At 39.6% G+C, this 19,839-nt stretch overlaps 1 protein-coding gene across 3 annotated transcripts in view; it reads left to right on the forward strand.

The window, feature by feature from the left end:
• The window catches only part of LOC133572098 (protein inscuteable homolog), a 142,400-nt gene that overhangs the window by 57,839 nt on the left and 64,722 nt on the right, over positions 1-19,839 (forward strand). For all 3 annotated transcript variants that reach the window (XM_061924794.2, XM_061924795.2, XM_061924796.2), the window contains one exon: positions 3,577-3,662. In XM_061924794.2, the coding sequence (XP_061780778.1) occupies positions 3,604-3,662 (59 nt within the window). In that variant the 5' untranslated portion in view covers positions 3,577-3,603. The remainder of the gene's footprint in view (positions 1-3,576; positions 3,663-19,839) is intronic.

The following is a 19,839-nucleotide window of genomic DNA, read 5'->3' on the forward strand; positions in this document are numbered from 1 at the left end:
TGTAAGTTACCCATGTCTTGGGCACTAATACACCCCCATACCATCACAGATGCTGGCTTTTCAACTTTGCGCCTATAACAATCCGGATGGTTCTTTTCCTTTTTGGTCCGGACGACACGACATCCACAGTTTCCAAAAACAATTTGAAATGTGGACTAGTCAGACCACAGAACACTTTTCCACTTAGTATCAGTCCATCTTTGATGAGCTCAGGCCCAGCGAAGCCGACGGCGTTTCTGGGTGTTGTTGATAAACGGTTTTCGCCTTGCATAGGAGAGTTTTAACTTGCACTTACAGATGTAGCAACCAACTGTAGTTACTGACAGTGGGTTTCTGAAGTGTTCCTGAGCCCATGTGGTGATATCCTTTAAACACTGATGTCGCTTGTTGATGCAGTACAGCCTGAGGGATCGAAGGTCACGGGCTTAGCTGCTTACGTGCAGTGATTTCTCCAGATTCTCTGAACCCTTTGATGATATTACGGACCGTAGATGGTGAAATCCCTAAATTCCTTGCAATAGCTGGTTGAGAAAGGTTTTTCTTAAACTGTTCAACAATTTGCTCACGCATTTGTTGACAAAGTGGTGACCCTCGCCCCATCCTTGTTAGTGAATGACTGAGCATTTCATGGAATCTACTTTTATACCCAATCATGGCACCCACCTGTTTCCAATTTGCCTGTTCACCTGTGGGATGTTCCAAATAAGTGTTTGATGAGCATTCCTCAACTTTATCAGTATTTATCGCCACCTTTCCCAACTTCTTTGTCACGTGTTGCTGGCATCAAATTCTAAAGTTAATGATTATTTGCAAAAAAAAAATAAAAATGTTTATCAGTTTGAACATCAAATATGTTGTCTTTGTAGCATATTCAACTGAATATGGGTTGACAATGATTTGCAAATCATTGTATTCCGTTTATATTTACATCTAACACAATTCCTCAACTCAACATGCTCCTCTCCTCGTAAACCAGCAATGTGACGACGTGACTTTGACGCGGGCGCGGGGGGGTGCGGGACCGGTACGTTTCAGAGGCGATATAGTACCGAAAATTATTCATTAGTATCGCTAATACCGGTACACCGTACAACCCTACTTGACACTCAACATGCCTCACGCTAGTTTGCGTTGTGATCCAATCCAATCCAATCCACTTTATTTATATAGCACATTTAAACAACAAAATGTTTCCAAAGTGCTGCACAACAATATTAAACACAATTAAAAACAATATAAAATAAATGTGATTAAAAACAATTTCAAAGGGTAAAACCAATTAAAACAGTAAATAGAAAGCAAAAAGCAAAATTTTAAAAACACAGAGGACAACAGAGGACCACACAACTCACGTAGTGTTAAAAGCCAGAGAATAAAAGTGGGTCTTAAGACGAGACTTAAAACACTCCACTGTGGGAGCAGTTCGAACATGGAGGGGCAGAGTGTTCCAGAGCTTAGGGCCGACCACAGAGAAGGCCCTGTCTCCCCTGGTTTTAAGTCTCGTCTTGGACACCACGAGCTGGAGCTGGCTCTCGGACCTCAGAGCGCGCGCAGGATTGTAAGTTTGGATGAGGTCCGAGATATACTGAGGTGCCAGTCCATGTAAAGCTTTAAAAACAAACAGCAAGGTTTTAAAATCAATTCTAAAATGAACAGGGAGCCAGTGCAAACTCTCAAGGATTGGGGTTATATGCTGGCGTCTCCTGGCCCCTGTTAAAAGTCGTGCTGCCGCATTCTGGACTAACTGCAACCGGGAGAGAGCTTTTTGGCTAATGCCAGCATAAAGTGCATTGCAGTAGTCCAGGCGACTTGAAATAAAAGCATGCACGACTTGTTCAAAAAGGTTAAAAGATAAAAACGGTTTTACCTTTGCTAAAAGACGAAGATGATAAAAACACGATTTTAAAACGCCATTGACTTGTTTGTCAAGTTTAAAATCGCTGTCTATAGTGACGCCAAGGCTGGTGACTTTGGGACGCACATCATTTTGCAATGGGCTTCACGGTGGCAGAGGGGTTAGTGCATCTGCCTCACAATACGAAGGTCCTGAGTAGTCTTGGGTTCAATCCCGGGCTCGGGATCTTTCTGTGTGGAGTTTGCATGTTCTCCCCGTGACTGCGTGGGTTCCCTCCGGGTACTCCGGCTTCCTCCCACCTCCAAAGACATGCACCTGGGGATAGGTTGATTAGCAACACTAAATTGGCCCTAGTGTGTGGATGTGAGTGTGAATGTTGTCTGTCTATCTGTGTTGGCCCTGCGATGAGGTGGCGACTTGTCCAGGGTGTACCCCGCCTTCCGCCCGATTGTAGCTGAGATAGGCTCCAGCACCCTCCGCGACCCCAAAAGGGAATAAGCGGTAGAAAATGGATGGATGGATGGATAATTTTGCAATGGTCCCAAGTCAGTGAGGGCCGGACCAAACACTAAAATTTCCGTTTTTCCCTCATTCATTATTAAAAAATTCTGGGCTAACCAAGCCTTGACGTCGCATAGACAGTTGAGAAGGAGTGTCAGGGGGCCGTGGCCTTTTGAAATAGGCATATAAATTTGGCAGTCGTCTGCATAAAAGTGATAAAACACTCCATGCCTCTTAAAAATCTCTCCAAGAGGAAGAAGGTACAGTGCAAACAGGATGGGGCCTAGAATAGATCCCTGGGGGACACCACAGTAAAGCGGAGCAGAAGAAGAAGTGGCGTCCCCCAGCCTGACAGAGAAGGACCTTTCTGACAGGTAGGATCTAAACCACTCTAATGCAGTCCCCCTGACACCCACACAGTCTCTCAGGCGATCTAAAAGAATTGTGTGGTCGACTGTGTCAAAGGCAGCTGTAAGATCTAAAAGCACTAAAATGGCAGAGCTGCCAGAATCAGATATTAAAAGCAAATCATTAAAAACCTTTAAAAGTGCAGATTCAGTACTGTGCAAAGCTTTGTATCCAGACTGAAATGGATCTAAAGTGCTATTTTCATCTAAAAAAGGCTGTAGTTGCGCCAAAACACATTTCTCCAAAATTTGTGATGAAGGTGGACCCCGCAGTCATCGCCCCCGAGGCTGCTAATGGGCTGTGTGTTCCTGTGCGTGAGTGGGGCACATTGTCACGTTCTTAACTAGCGGCTAATTAAACTCCACAGTCAACACGAAACGAGCGGCCCCCGCTGCAGGATATCATTAACTAAAAGGGTTAAAGCGTTAGCTCCGTGAGGCGGGGTTGGGCGGAGGGTGCGTCCCCGGTTTTAAAACGGACTAATCCAAATGGGATTCATCAATAAAACGGGCGGAATAAAGTCGTGGCACTTAAGGCTCAAAGTAGTGAGGAGAGCGGCCTTGGCTGGCGGCCAGCCAGTAAATTAGAAGATAAGAAATATGATTCCATTGGCACACCGCGGCCCTGCAGCTACTTCCGACCGAGAGCTCGGTTCATAATTGAATTAGTCGCAGCAGAAGAAGCCAAGACAAGATACGGACGCTTGGTGGCAGATCAATAAGGAGACGTGGGAGTGGAGATGCAACATGTGCCCGTGCATGTACGACGGTCTCGGACAAATATGTGAGATCTGTTTTTTTTCCACATGCCAGGTGATCATCTGAAGGAAGGGGGGCAGGATGGCGACGCCTCAGTGCAGCTCCAGGCAGAGCAGCTCCCTCTCGTCTTCGCCAAGCAGGCAAGTAGAAAGATCGCAAAAACTACGCCGATATTTTTGGTCAAACTCCAAAAAACTTTACAGATTCCAAAAGAGACAGAAAGAAGTCAGGGTGTTTGTGATCTGCTGATTTCACACACGGTTCATTAAGGCAGTGTTTTTCAACCACTGTGCCGCGGCACACTAGTGTGCCGTGAGATACAGTCTGGTGTGGCGTGGGAGATGATCTAATTTCACCTATTTGGGTTAAAAATATTTTTTGCAAACCAGTAATTTGCAACTAATGTGCCGTTGTTGAGTGTCGGTGCTGTCTAGAGCTCGGCAGAGTAACCGTGTTATACTCTTCCATATCAGTAGGTGGCAGCCGGTAGCTAATTGCTTTGTAGATGTCGGAAACAGCGGGAGGCAGTGTGCAGGTAAAAAGGTGTCTAATGCTTAAACCAAAAATAAACAGAAGGTGAGTACCCCTAAGAAAAGGCAATGAAAGTTAGGGAAGACTATACAGAACAAAACTAAAACTGAACTGGCTACAAAGTAAACAAAAACAGAATGCTGGACGACAGCAAAGACTTACTGTGGAGCAAAGACTTACTGTGGTGCTCCACAATGTACATCCGAACATGACATGACAATCAACAATGTCCCCACTAAGAAGGATAAAAACAACTGGAATATTCTTGATTGCTAAAACAAAGTAGATGCGGGAAATATCGCTCAAAGGAAGACATGAAACTGCTACAGGAAAATACCAAATGAAGAGAAAAAGCCACCAAAATAGGAGCGCAAGACAAGAACTAAAACACTACACACGGGAAAACACCAAAAAAAAACCTCCAAATAAGTTAGGGTGTGATGTGACAGGTGGTGACAGTACACATACTTTGAGACAAGAGCTATAGTGATGCATGGTTGGTTATGGTTTAAAGTCATATCCAACAATTGCGACAACAACTTTTTACTGTCAACTGAGTTTCATATTTTAATGATTTCTGCCGGTGGTGTGCCTCCGGATTTTTTCAACGCAAAAAATGTGCCTTGGCTCAAAAAAAGTTGAAAAACACTGCATTAAGGGACAGGAAGTATGCCTCGTGTCACGCGTCCACTCAGTAAGACTGCCTAGCGGGAGTCATGGCTAGCAATTAGGGTTACAATGGGGTAAAACATGTCCGATAAATTTCCGTAAAGTTTCCCTACTTAGGTTTTGGCTTACAATGGGGTAAAACATGTCCGATAAATTTCCGTAAAGTTTCCCTACTTAGGTTTTGGCTTACAATGGGGTAAAACATGTCCGATAAATTTCCGTAAAGTTTCCCTACTTAGGTCTAGGGTTACAATGGGGTAAAACTTGTCCGATAAATTTCCGTAAAGTTTCCCTACTTAGGTCTATGGTTACAATGGAGTGAAACATTTCCGATAAGTTTCCTGAATTTTCCCTACTTAGGTCTAGGGTTACAATGGGGCAAAAAATGTCCGATAAATTTTCCTGAATTTTCCCTACTTAGAGCGATTGTTACAATGGGGTGAAAAATGTCCGATAAATATCCGTAATGTTTCCCTATTTAGAGCTAGGTTTACAACGGGGTAAAAAATGTCCGATAAATTTCCGTAAAGTTTCCCTACTTAGGTTTAGGCTTACAATGGGGTAAAACATGTCCGATAAATTTCCGTAAAGTTTCCCTACTTAGGTCTAGGGTTACAATGGGGTAAAACTTGTCCGATAAATTTCCGTAAAGTTTCCCTACTTAGGTCTATGGTTACAATGGAGTGAAACATTTCCGATAAATTTCCTGAATTTTCCCTACTTAGGTCTAGGGTTACAATGGGGTGAAAAATGTCCGATAAATTTTCCTGAATTTTCCCTACTTAGAGCGAATGTTACAATGGGGTGAAAAATGTCCGATAAATATCCGTAATGTTTCCCTATTTAGAGCTAGGTTTACAACGGGGTAAAAAATGTCCAGTAAATATCCGTTAAGTGTTCATGTTAGTGAATTTTTTCCTTACTTAGAGCAAGGGTTACAATGGAGTGAAAACTGTCTGATACATTTCTGTAAAGTTTCCCTACTTAGGTGTAGGGTTACAATGGGGTAAAACATGTCCAATAAACTTCTGTAAAGTTTCCCTACTTAGAGCTAAGGTTACAATGGGGTGAAAAATGTCCGATACATTTTTCTAAAGTTTCCCTACTGAAGTCTAGTGTTACAACGGGGTGAAAAGTTTCCGATACATTTTCGTTAGTTTTCCCTTCTTAGAGCAAGGGTTACAATGGGGTGAAAAATGTCCGATAAATTTCTGTAAAGTTTCCCTACTTAGGTCTAAGGTTACAACGGGGTGAAAAATTTCAGATAAATTTCCGTGAATTTTCCCTACTTCGAACAAGGGTTACAATGGGGTGAAAAATGTCCAATAAATTTCTGCAAAGTTGCCCTACTTAGAGCTAGGGTTACAATAGGTTGAAAAATGTCCCATAAATTTCTGTAAAGTTTCCCTACTTAGAGCTAGGGTTACAATGGGGTGAAAAATGTCCGATAAATTTTCGTAATGTTTCCCTATTTAGAGCTAGGTTTACAACGGGGTAAAACATGTCCGATAAATTTCCGCAAAGTTTCCCTACTGATGTCTAGGGTTACAACGGGGTGAAAAATTTCCGATAAATTTTCGTAAATTTTCCCTACTTAGAGCGAGGGTTACATAGGGGTGAAAAATGTCTGACCAATTTCTGTAAAGTTTCCCTACTTAGGTCTAGGGTTACAACGGGGTGAAAAATTTCAGATACATTTCCGTGAATTTTCCCTTCTTAGAACAAGGGTTACAATGGGGTAAAAAATGTCCAATAGATTTCTGCAAAGTTGCCCTACTTAGAGCTAGGGTTACAATAGGTTGAAAAATGTCCAATAAATTTTTGTAAAGTTTCCCTACTTAGAGCTAGGGTTACAATGGGGTGAAAAATGTCCAATACATTTTTCTAAAGTTTCCCTACTGAAGTCTAGTGTTACAACGGGGTGAAAAGTTTCCGATACATTTTCGTTAGTTTTCCCTTCTTAGAGCAAGGGTTACAATGGGGTGAAAAATGTCCGATAAATTTCTGTAAAGTTTCCCTACTTAGGTCTAAGGTTACAACGGGGTGAAAAATTTCAGATAAATTTCCGTGAATTTTCCCTACTTCGAACAAGGGTTACAATGGGGTGAAAAATGTCCAATAAATTTCTGCAAAGTTGCCCTACTTAGAGCTAGGGTTACAATAGGTTGAAAAATGTCCCATAAATTTCTGTAAAGTTTCCCTACTTAGAGCTAGGGTTACAATGGGGTGAAAAATGTCCGATAAATTTTCGTAATGTTTCCCTATTTAGAGCTAGGTTTACAACAGGGTAAAACATGTCCGATAAATTTCCGCAAAGTTTCCCTACTGAGGTCTAGGGTTACAACGGGGTGAAAAATTTCCGATAAATTTTCGTAAATTTTCCCTACTTAGAGCGAGGGTTACATAGGGGTGAAAAATGTCCGACCAATTTCTGTAAAGTTTCCCTACTTAGGTCTAGGGTTACAACGGAGTGAAAAATTTCAGATACATTTCCGTGAATTTTCCCTACTTAGAACAAGGGTTACAATGGGGTAAAAAATGTCCAATAGATTTCTGCAAAGTTGCCCTACTTAGAGCTAGGGTTACAATAGGTTGAAAAATGTCCAATAAATTTTTGTAAAGTTTCCCTACTTAGAGCTAGGGTTACAATGGGGTGAAAAATGTCCGATAAATTTCCGTAATGTTTCCCTATTTAGAGCTAGGTTTACAACGGGGTAAAACATGTCCGATAAATTTCCGCAAAGTTTCCCTACTCAGGTCTAGGGTTACAACGGGGTGTAAAATTTCCGATAAATTTTCGTAAATTTTCTCTACTTAGAGCGAGGGTTACATAGGGGTGAAAAATGTCTGATAAATTTATGTAAAGTTTCCCTACTTAGGTCTAGGGTTACAATGGTGTAAAACATGTCCGATAAATTTCCGTAAAGTTTCCCTACTGAGGTCTAGGGTTACAACGGGGTGAAAAATTTCCGATAAATGTTTGTGAATTTTTTCCTTACTTAGAGGGAGAGTTACAATGGAGTGAAAACTGTCTGATACATTTCTGTAAAGTTTCCCTACTTAGAGCTAGGGTTACAATGGGGTGAAAAATGTCCGATAAATCTCGATAAAGTTTCCTTACTTGGAGCTAGGGTTGCAGTGGGGTGAAAAATGTCCAATACATTATTCCTACTTAGAGCCAGGGTTAGAATGGGGTCTAAAATGTCCGATAAATTTCCGTAAAGTTTCCTTACTTAGAGCTGCTAGTGTTACAATGGGGTGAAAAATGTCCGATAAATTTCCTTAAAGTTTCCCTATGTAGCGCTAAAGTTACAACAGGGTGAAAAATGTCCGGTAAATTTCCGTTAAGTTTCCCTATTAAGACCCAGGGTTAAAATGGGGTGAAAAATGTCCAATAACTCTCCATAAAGTTTCCTTACTTAGAGCTCAGATTGCAATGGTATGAAAAATTTCCGTAAAGTTTCTGCTCAATTTCCATAAAACGTAAAGGTGTGGAATTTTAGACATATTTCAGACTGAAAACTTGATATATTTGATAAAAACAACAATGACTTATCAGGATTGCATTTGAAAATCAAACGCAATATACAATATCGCTTATTTTTAGTGAAAAACTGAATGGAAATGCAGCTAGTGTTAAAAAATAGGGATGTGAATCTGTGGGCACCTAACAGTTCGATATGATTACGATTCCTGGGGTAACGAATTGGTTCAGAATCGATTCTCGATTCAACAAGATTCTCAATTCAAACCGATTCTCGCAATGTATTATTTGGTATAATAATTATAATGAAACGTTTTTAGAAAAGCTCCTTCTGACTGCATGGCGATGGCCTTAAAATGTATTTCTATAAAAATAATATTATAAGCCAATTTAGAATCGCAATTCAGATGTGAGTCGATTTTTTTGTACACCTCTATTAAGCAATCTTTGGTACTAACAATATTGAAACATGTAGGTATCAATGTATTTTTTGCATGTTAGCATTGATTTGGTATCAAAGTGTCAACACTTCTGACAACTCAGTGTTCCCAAATAGGGATGTCCCGATCCGATATTTGGATCGGATCGGCCGCCGATATTCGCAAAAAAATGCGTATCGGCAAGGCATGGGAAAATGCCGATCCAGATCCAGTTTAAAAAAAAACTCCGGTCCGTGTTTTCCAACGCACCGATTTAAATAATACATTCCACTTTTCTGTTGTTCCCTAAGCTCCGTTCCGCATTTTCCAGCACACCTTCAGCACATCCACATGTCTGTGGATTCTAACGCAGTTGCTTTTAGCTGCTGGCATTACACGACAGGCTCTTCTCACTCTTTCCTGTGTCTCCCTCTCACAGACAGCAAGTGCACCTTCTTACACACGTCACATACTGTCACGTCATACGTCACATACGTATACGTCCTCCCCGAGCAGAGAGGTAGCAGCATGGCTAACGTTAGCTGTGATGCTAGCGTAGTCGCTAAGGTGCGCGCCTGCTCAAGCGTCTTCTGCGCACGGCAAATTTATGCCACGCACAAAATCAAATAAAAAAATAAGCGCATAACAATTTTCGACACACGGACACGACAGAGAAAACAGTTTTCGTCATCATTGTTCAAATATTGTAAGGTCTGTCGAGACGCTTATCTCCATTCGGTGCCACACGTCCACACCATCGCCGAAGCAAACATTTCCATGTCAACACTGTATGAAAAAAATAGTGATTTTTTTGTTGTTGTGATTTCCCTCTCTGCATGAAAGTTTAAAAGTAGCATATATTAATGCAGTATGAAGAAGAATGTTTTAATGTAGACATGCAAGCCTTGAAAGAAAATGTTGAAAATCAAGACTACATTTCCTGCAAATGGGTGCATTTCTACCCTATATTTTAACTTTAGATTTATTCTCATATCAAACTCTTTTAGTTGTCTTTTTGACACTTACATCAGGCGCCCCCCTCCACACCCTGGATTATAAATAATGTAAATAATTCAATGTGATTATCTTGTGTGATGACTGTATTATGATGATAGTATATATCTGATAGTATATATCTGTATCATGAATCAATTTAAGTGGACCCCTGGAAAAACTTATTGGGGTGTTACCATTTAGTGGTCAATTGTACGGAATATGTACTTCACTGTGCAATCTACTAATAAAAGTCTCAATCAATCAATCAAAACACATAGAATCATCATACTGCTGTGATTATATTCATCAAGTGTTCATTCAAGGCTAAGGCAAAATATCGAGATATATATCGTGTATCGCAATATGGCCTTAAAATATCGCAATATTAAAAAAAGGCCATATCGCCCAGCCCTAGTTTCAATGATGCCATTTCTGTTTGTCATGTATAATTTTGTCTATTTTGTGTTTATCCTTGAATAAACAGGTCCGTTTCTTGTTACCAACCATTGTGTATTATTCAAACTCCCCTAATTCAGCTGGCTAGTTGTTATCAAGAGTACTAAAAACCTTTTCAACATGATTCTGACAACTAAGTAGGCTAAATAACTTTAAACTTTAATACATGCTCGGATAGGCCATTATCGGTCAGTATCGGTATCGGTCAGTATCGGTATCGGATCGGAAGTGCAAAAACAATATCGGTATCGGATCGGAAGTGCAAAAACCTGGATCGGGACATCCCTATTCCCAAACTCCTGTTTGGGAACACTTCCTACTGAAATACATGAACAAAGACAGGTGGATAAGATGAACTCAGTCTGCTGCCATTATTCAGTAGAGATGGAGAACAATATCATATTTAATAATTTTGTATTATTTTAATTTCAGACTTTCTCTCTTGACAGCACTAAAAAAACATTTACCGCTGTTTAGCTAAGCATTTTTTGTCTCTCACTAAACACGAACATGACCTTAAAATTGAGGTACACCCTGTAATCATCAGTAATGACCTAATTCCACCGTCTGACACAAAACTGCTGCTTAGAATCTGTCAGTACTTTACCACTCTGACAAACATCACAGTCGTCACAAACCCACCACGCCACACTGATAATAACAGCTGTCGCGGCGGGAAATAACCGACTGGTTTCATCTGTACGAAAACCTCGAGGTGTTCATCCCACTTTGACCCCTATATTCCTCTGGTAATGTGACTGCGGCATGAGAGATGAGCACATGACTGTCACAGCAGCACAGATGAGGATTCCAGAAGCGTCCAAATCGCCCGAACAAAACACAGCCGGTAGTGATAACACCGGTTAGAGTTTGGGTGGAGTGTCTTTTGTGTACACATGACAGACAATAGCTTGCCAATAAATTGGTCTCTCAGTTATGGTCTGAAATTAAAAGTTTAACCCTAAAGATGTTGTAAATACACTCAAAACAGTTTGCTCATTGCATACCAAACCATGGAACTTCCACAACTAAAAAGTTATGTGTCTTCCAGTTTTTGGATTTAACATCCTTAAGGGTGTCTTAGAATTGTTGATTATTCATTGACTGGATTCGAGTATCAACCTTGCAGTCGAATCTTTGTGTAACGGAGGTCAGCCAGTGTGTACGTCAGTAAACCTCACTCCCCGACGACTTTAAAGTTAAAGTTAAAGTACCAATGATTGTCACACACACACTAGGTGTGGTGAAATTTGTCCTCTGCATTTGACCCATCCCCTTGTTCACCACCCCGGGAATCATTTTTGGTGATTTAACCCCCAATTCCAACCCTTGATGCTGAGTGCCAAGCAGGGAGGTAATGGGTCCCATTTTTATAGTCTTTGGTATGACTCGGCCTGGGTTTGAACTCACAACCTACCGATCTCAGGGCGGACACTCTAACCCAGGGGTGCTCATTACGTCGATCGCGAGCTACCGGTCGATCTCGGAGGGTGTGTCAGTCGATCACCAGCCAGGCATTAAAAAAATAGTCCTAAAAATGAGCGATCATAAATCTTCACTATGACGTCACTTTCGTCACTTGATTGACATTCACGGCACCCGAGGGTCTTCTGAGATGGCGCTGGCTGCTGCCAGCTCATTACAATTACCGACTGGAAGGCGAGAAACACTTTATTTCAACAGACTCTGGCGCCGTACCTGTCGTCAAAACTCCAAAGACCGACTGCACAGTTGCACAATAAAAGCTCTGCTTCATCCTGCCTGCGCTACCAAAATAAGAGTCTCAGAAAGCTGGCGTGCACAAGCTAGCAAGCTACGGAGTTTGCCGACAATGTATTTCTTGTAAAGTGTATACAAAGGAGTACGGAAGCTGGACAAATAAGATGCCAAAAACCAACCACTTTCATGTGGTATTGGACAGAAAGGAGGACTTTTTTTCTCCTCCATTCGAAAATGCGGACGTTATCATCACCACTGTCTGATTCCAATCAATGCAAGTCATCACAATCAGGTAATACACCAACTTATATTCTTGTCTTCATGAAAGAAAGGAATCTATATGTGTTAAACATGCTTGTATTATCTTTAACCACCTTTAAGTTGTTAACAATATTAACTATATGTGTTAAACATGCTTGTATTATCTTTAACCACCTTTAAGTTGTTAACAATATTAACTATGTGTTAAACATGCTTGTTTTATCTTTAACCACCTTTAAGTTGTTAACAATATTAACTATTTGTGTTAAACATGCTTGTATTATTTTTAACCACCTTTAGCTTGTTAACAATATTAACTATATGTGTTAAACATGCTTGCATTATCTTTAAACACCTTTAGCTTGTTAACAATATTAACTATATGTATTAAACATACTTGTATTATCATTAAACACCTTTAATGTATTAACAATATTAACTATATGTGTTAAACATGCTTGCATTATCATTAAACACCTTTAACTTGTTAACAAAAACATATATTTCATAAATAAGTAAATATAAATTATATATATGAATGAGGTAGATCCCCACGACTTGATCAATTGAAAAGTAGCTCGCCTGCAGAAAAAGTGTGAGCACCCCTGCTCTAACCACTAGGCCACTGAGTAGGTGATCTGTAAAACATAATCTGTGCAACATTTTGAGCAAATAACCACCATTACATGTTATGTAGTCCACAAGGAAATGTTTTAAATGTGCGCCTTTTGTATGAAAAAAGACCTGAATAGACCCGCTCATCGGCAGTGCGCCTTATAATCCGATCATGAAAATACGGTACTTATTCTCGATAGTCAAGTTTGATCGTCTTCTCGACCTCACTAAACTATCAAGTATCCGCCGTGTTTATTTGTTTATCTGAGTGGTTTAGCCTTTTTGAGGTGGAAAAAGTCCCAAATGAGATCTGTGTATTCATGGGGATCCTTTTTAGCTGTGCTCTTGCTGGCATACCAAAAACATTACTAACGTACCAGGTTTGACTATAAGAAAATCCCTTGTCAAAGACCGCCCTGGACTTTTTTTTTGATCCACAAGAAGGATTTCCTGTCACACCAGTTGATTCGAACCAGAACCAGGCATGTCGTGTGATGGATTAGGACAGTTACATGTAACCAGATGAGTGTCCAGTTGAAGGGAGACCGGAACAAATGACAACAAGAATCACATTTAGAACACGTTGAGTCTGAAATGGACTGTTTGGAGTTTCGGTCCAATCTGGCTGCGCTTTTAAAGTCTGCTTGTAACATCTGGCTGTCATGTGTCTGCCCTTTGCCGAGTAGGTCCAAATGGACTAGCAGGAGAACACAGTGTCCAGTTTCCACGTGGAGCCACAGGAGGAGCAAGGGTGCGACCTTTGGGCATGACACAATCAAAGCGGACTTGTACATTTAGATGTAGCGTTAGTTCAATGTTTATCAATCAATGTTTACTTATGTAGCCCTAAATCACGAGTGTCTCAAAGGGCTGCACAAGCCACAACGACTGTGTGGTTCCGTGTGTTTTGACCGTTCTCATAGCTCAGGTGGTGCAGATTTCATAAACTTTTAAGTCACGGGTGCACAAGCTTTCTCTGCATCCAGAAAAATAAACTATGTGGCATATAATTTAGACCAGGGGTGTCCGAACTTTTTGACTTGAGGGCCGCATTGGGCTAAAAAATGTTGGCGTACATATTATATAAGTTAAGTTAAAGTTAGAGTACCAATGATTGTCACACACACACTAGGTGTGGTGACATTTTTCCTCTGCATTTGACTTATCCCCTTGTTCACCCCCTGGGAGTTGAAGGGAGCAGTGAGCAGCAGCAGTGGCCGCGCCCGGGAATCATTTTTGGTGATTTAACCCCCAATTCCAACCCTTGATGCTGAGTGCCAAGCAGGAAGGTAATGGGTCCCATTTTTAATAGTCTTTAGTATGACTCGGCCGGGGTTTGAACTCACAACCTACCGATCTCAGGGTGGACACTCTAACCACAAGGCCACTGAGTAGGTATTATATTAAAATAATGGATGTATAATTAATGTAATTGGATATTAAGAGTATGTGAAAGTTGGACTGCTACCTTGTTTACTTCCGTGACGACCTCCTTAAAGTTTTGTAATCAATCAGAAATATCAAGCAGCTGAAATGCTGCTTGATAGTATAGATAAGTGTGGAGAGAGTTTTTACATTTTTCCCCTAATGCAGTCTAATGGGTGTAATTTTGAATTTTTTTTAATGGTGTTTGGGTGTTTTTTTTTCTATCCTCAAGGTTCAGTGAGCAGATTGTGTTATGTGTGACCATGTGTATTGACCTTTATGTTAGTTGCATTTTTTTTGTTGCACCATGACTAGGGAAGGTTGTTTGGATTGTGGCGTATAAGTAAATGATGTGCTTTTACACCAAAATAAATTCAAGGGTCATTGATCTGATTTACTGGATTTAAAGGGATGTAATTTAGATTTTTTGTTTAATGGTGTTTGGATGTTTTGTTTTTTTATAATATCCTCAAAGTTCAGTGAGCAGATTGTGTTATGTGTGACCATGTGTGTTGACCTTAATGTTAGTTGCATTTTTTTGTTTGCACCATGACTAGGGAAGGTTGTTTGGATTGTGGCATATAAGTAAATTATGTGCTTTTAGTATAATTTATTTCTTAAATAAATCCTTTCTTACCTGCACGCTGTGTCTGAAGCCCGTCTGCATTCCTGGGAGAACGAAACCCCGCATCACCATGCGCCCAGGTCATCACAAAAACCGTAATTCTAGCCTGATTTAGCCATTCCTTTACCACTTTTGACGTGTGTTTGGGGTCATTGTCCTGTTGGAACACCCAACTGCGCCCAAGACCCAACCTCCGGGCTGATGATTTTGGGTTGTCCTGAAGAATTTGGAGATAATCCTCCTTTTTCATTGTCCCATTTACTCTCTGTAAATCATCAGTTCCATTGGCAGCAAAACAGGCCCAGAGCATAATACTACCACTACCATGCTTGACGGTAGGAATGATGTTCCTGGGATTAAAGGCCTCACCTTTTCTCCTCCAAACATATTGCTGGGTATTGTGGCCAAACAGCTCAATTTTTGTTTCATCTGACATCCCATGGACAAAGATAAGACCTTCTGGATGAAAGTTCTGTGGTCAGATGAAACAAAAATTGAGCTGTTTGGCCACAATGCCCATGAATACCCAGGAATGGCTAAATCCGGCTAGAATTAAGCCATGACATTATGTTCTTTACAAGTGTATGTAAACTTTTGACCACTACAGTATATATGATAATAGCTTCAATATAGAGGACACTTGTTTTTCCACACTACTGGTACTTTAAATCCCTCTGTGGCAGTCTGATGTTTGTCTCGCACTCGCCCCACAAATGCAGATAAATACTTTGGAAAACACCATCATCACTTTACCAGTTTACACAATCTAATGATCACTGAAGTTTTGTTTATTGACGTGTTAATTGGCCACAAGTAATTTTTGTATCACACTGCCAAATACTGGCCTGGCATGCACACTGCATGTGCAGGATGGTGGGCTTGCAAACCAGAACAGTAAAGTTTTCCATGTTTAGACCTTAGTCACTCCGATGTCTCCTCCAAAAGCTCTAAAAACGTTTTGATTTCCCCGTGCAGCTGACAAAAGGTGAGGAAAGTCAAGCTGGAGTTACACAACATGGTTTGTGCGTTTCCATCTCTCCAGCCTCCAAATGTTTCTTGTAAGGCAAAATCTGTTCCACTTTAATTCGGAGCATCCGTGGGATCATATTGTGGGAAAACAGCAGAGAGGCGTTTCATTATTTGGTGGACTAAAGCGAAACTCGCTCAACCTGCGCTCGTGATCTATGAAGCATTCTTCCCCCAACTCAAACCATCTGAGGCCCGTCTGCACACCCAGCTCGGTCACAAACCACTTCCAGCTGTGCTTTGACTTCCATACTTGAGCGACAACATCTGCTCTGCTGCTCCGCCGCACACCTGCCCGTATGCCACTCGCTAATGTCCCAGCCGCGCCACGACGGACGCAACTTCAGGCGGTTTTTGACGAATGATACAACTAGAGATGTCCGATAATATCGGCCTGCCGATATTATCGGCCGATAAATGCGTTAAAATTTAATATCGGAAATTATCGGTATTGTTTTTTTTTATTATCGGTATCATGTTTTTTTAATTTTTTTAATTTTTTTATTTTTATTTGTATTAAATCAACATAAAAAACACAAGATACACTTACAATTAGTGCACCAACCCAAAAAAACTTCCTCCCCCATTTACACTCATTCACACAAAAGGATTGTTTCTTTCTGTTATTAATATTCTGGTTCCTACATTATATATCAATATATATCAATACAGTCTGCAAGGGATACAGTCCGTCAGCACACATGATTGTGCGTGCTGCTGGTCCACTAATAGTACTAACCTTTAACAGTTAATTTTACTAATTTTCATTAATTACTAGTTTCTATGTAACTGTTTTTATAATGTTTTACTTTCTTGTTTATTCAAGAAAATGTTTTAAATGTATTTATCTTATTTTATTTTATAAATTTTTTTTTAAAAGTACCTTATCTTCACCATACCTGGTTGTCCAAATTAGGCATAATAATGTGTCAATTCCACGACTGTATATATCAGTATTGGTTGATATCGGTATCGGTAATTAAAGAGTTGGACAACATCGGAATACCGGATATCGGCAAAAAGCCATTATCGGACATCTCTAGATACAACGTTGATTATACGTACATGTCCTTCAAAACTGACTTTGAAACATCGTCGCAAAATAGTAGCATTTGTAAATTGAGACAACGTCGGTGTCCATGACGATGACTTCTGTTTTGTTTGATCAGCCGTTTTACTGCTGTGTTACAGACAAGACACCGTTTGGAAACAATTAAGGTAAACATTTACAAAATATTTTTGTGTAAATAACACATTTCACAACATATATATCTGCGACTTATAGTCCTGTGCAGCTTATATATGGAATACCTGTATTTCTTCTACAATTTAGTGGGTGTGGCTTATATGCCCTGTTGCTTGTTCCTACTCCTGTGGCGCAAGAAAACATTTGCCAGAGATGACACAATCACAGATCATTATTTTTTATCTTCTTCAAGCAGGCCAAAGCTCGTAACTTCTAAGTCGTTCCGTTTTGCTCAAAAGTATGAAAATATTCTCCTAAAAGTCAGGACTAAATCTATGTGTACACTTTGTAAAATCCACCTTTGTTTGACCCCTTCTTACCTCCCGGTGAGCACAAAATGCACCTAAATCTACATTTAACAGTACCATACACAAATGAATTATTGGTATCGGTCTTGAGAAGCATACATATGTGGTATTGGCTTGAAAAAATTACATATCGTGCATCCAAAAAAAGTAATGGTGTGATTTATCTAAAATGCAAGCAATTCTGAGAAATAAAACAGTTTTATTCAGAATTTTGTACCGCTAGTAGGTCTCTGAAATGAGTCTCTCAAAGAACTAAATGTCGTTGATATCATTTTCGAATGAATCGCGATTCTTATTTTTAGCAATTTGTATTCGATGAAAAATAAATCAAAATCCATCTATCCATCCATTTTCTACCAATTGTCCCTTTTGGGGTTGTGGAAAATAAAAAAAATATTTTAGAAATAATCGCGATTCTTGTTTGTAACGATTTTTAATCGATAAAAAACCCATTAAAAAAATCAATAAAAAAAAAAAATCATAATTCTTTATTATAAAATAATATAATTCTGAGATTTTTTTAATTATTTTTATTTATTATTTTTTTTCAATCTGTCTTGTCCAGACACTCTGCCAAATCATATTGTTGATGTAGATGATCTACAGTATATCTGCTGTACAGATTTACATTACAAAAGAGAAATGTTGGATACTTCTCTTGTTGCTTTATTTGTATTTGACTTTATTTAATGTTGGGTAGAATTCTATTAAACAAAACCAGTTTTCTTTTAAGTAATATAGAATTGTATCAGAGTTGTTATAGTATTTTATGAAGGAATGTAGTTACTCATAGAACTGGCACCAAATGTTAGTAAAAAGTATTGATTCTGAATCGAATCGTTTCCCCCAAGAATCGAATCGAATCGTGTGGTGCCCGGAGATTCACAGCCCGGGTTGACATCATTGCGTTACAACACAATTACTCACTGCTAACTACCGTGCTAAGTGTCTCATAAAATCAACGTAACACTCACGCCCTCGCGCGCCAGGCTTGAGCTGGAGGATGAGACTTCCTGAGAGCGAGCAGCAGAGCAGCAGCTTCTCGATGACTCATGCACGTCAACAGCGGCACACACGCTTCTAAAATGAACAACCACAAAGTTTTCTTCCTGCTCAAAGTCCAACAAAAACTACGATCCAGTTTCTGATGGACACTAAATAAGAGGATTCATTCTTTCGTCTCTGCTAAAAGAACCCTTTTGGTTTTGACATACATCCAGGACAAGACGACAGAGGTAGCAAAGGTTAAATGTCAACCCATGTTCTACAACACAAATACAACGTTGAAACAACATGATTTTTACGACGTCTATTCAATGTCAGGTTCTGATGTTGACTCCACCATTGAAATTTGGTCATTTCCCAACCAATATTCTACAACACAAATACAACGTTGAAACAACATGATTTTTGGCAACATTTAATCAGTGTCAGGCTGTGACGTTGACTCTACCATTGAAATTTGATCATTTGCCAACCAAAATTCCATAACACAAATAGAACGTTGAAACAACATGCTTTTTGATGACATTTAATCAATGTCAGGTTGTGACGTTGACTCGACCATTGAAATTCGGTAATTTCCCAACCAAAAATTCTACAACACAAATACAACTTTAAAACAACATGCTTTTTGACGACATTTAATCAATGTCAGGTTGTGACGTTGATTTGACCATTGAAATTTGGTCATTTCCCAACCGAAATTCTTCAACACAAATACAATGTTGAAACAACATGCTTTTTGACGACGTCTATTCATTGTCAGATTGTGACGTATATTCGATCATTGAAATTTGCTAATTTCCCAACCAAAATTCTACAACACAAATAAAACGTTGAAACAACATGCTTTTTGACGACATTTAATCAACGTCAGGTTGTGATGTTGACTCGACCATTGAAATTTGGTCATTTCCCCACCAAGATTCTACAACACAAAAAACAACGTTGAAACAACATGCTTTTTGACAACATTTAATCAGTCAGGTTGTGACGTTGATTTCACCATTGAAATTTGGTCATTTCCCAACCAAAATTCTACAACACAAATGCGTTGAAACATGTATTTTGGCGACATTTAATCAATGTCAGGTTGTGACGTTGACTCGACCATTGAAATTTGGTCATTTCCCAACCAATATTCTACAACACAAATAAAACGTTGAAACAACATGCTTTTTGACGACATTTAATCAACGTCAGGTTGTGATGTTGACTCGACCATTGAAATTTGGTCATTTCCCCACCAAGATTCTACAACACAAAAAACAACGTTGAAACAACATGCTTTTTGACAACATTTAATCAGTCAGGTTGTGACGTTGATTTCACCATTGAAATTTGGTCATTTCCCAACCAAAATTGTACAACACAAATACAACGTTAAAACAACATGATTTTTACGACGTCTATTCAATGTCAGGTTGTGATGTTAACTCCACCATTGAAATTCGGTTATTTCCCAACCAATATTCTACAACACAAATACAACGTTGAAACAACATGCTTTTTGACAACATTTAATCAATGTCAGG

This window comes from Nerophis lumbriciformis, linkage group LG29, assembly GCF_033978685.3.
Source record: "Nerophis lumbriciformis linkage group LG29, RoL_Nlum_v2.1, whole genome shotgun sequence".
In the NCBI taxonomy this organism is placed as follows: domain Eukaryota; kingdom Metazoa; phylum Chordata; class Actinopteri; order Syngnathiformes; family Syngnathidae; genus Nerophis; species Nerophis lumbriciformis.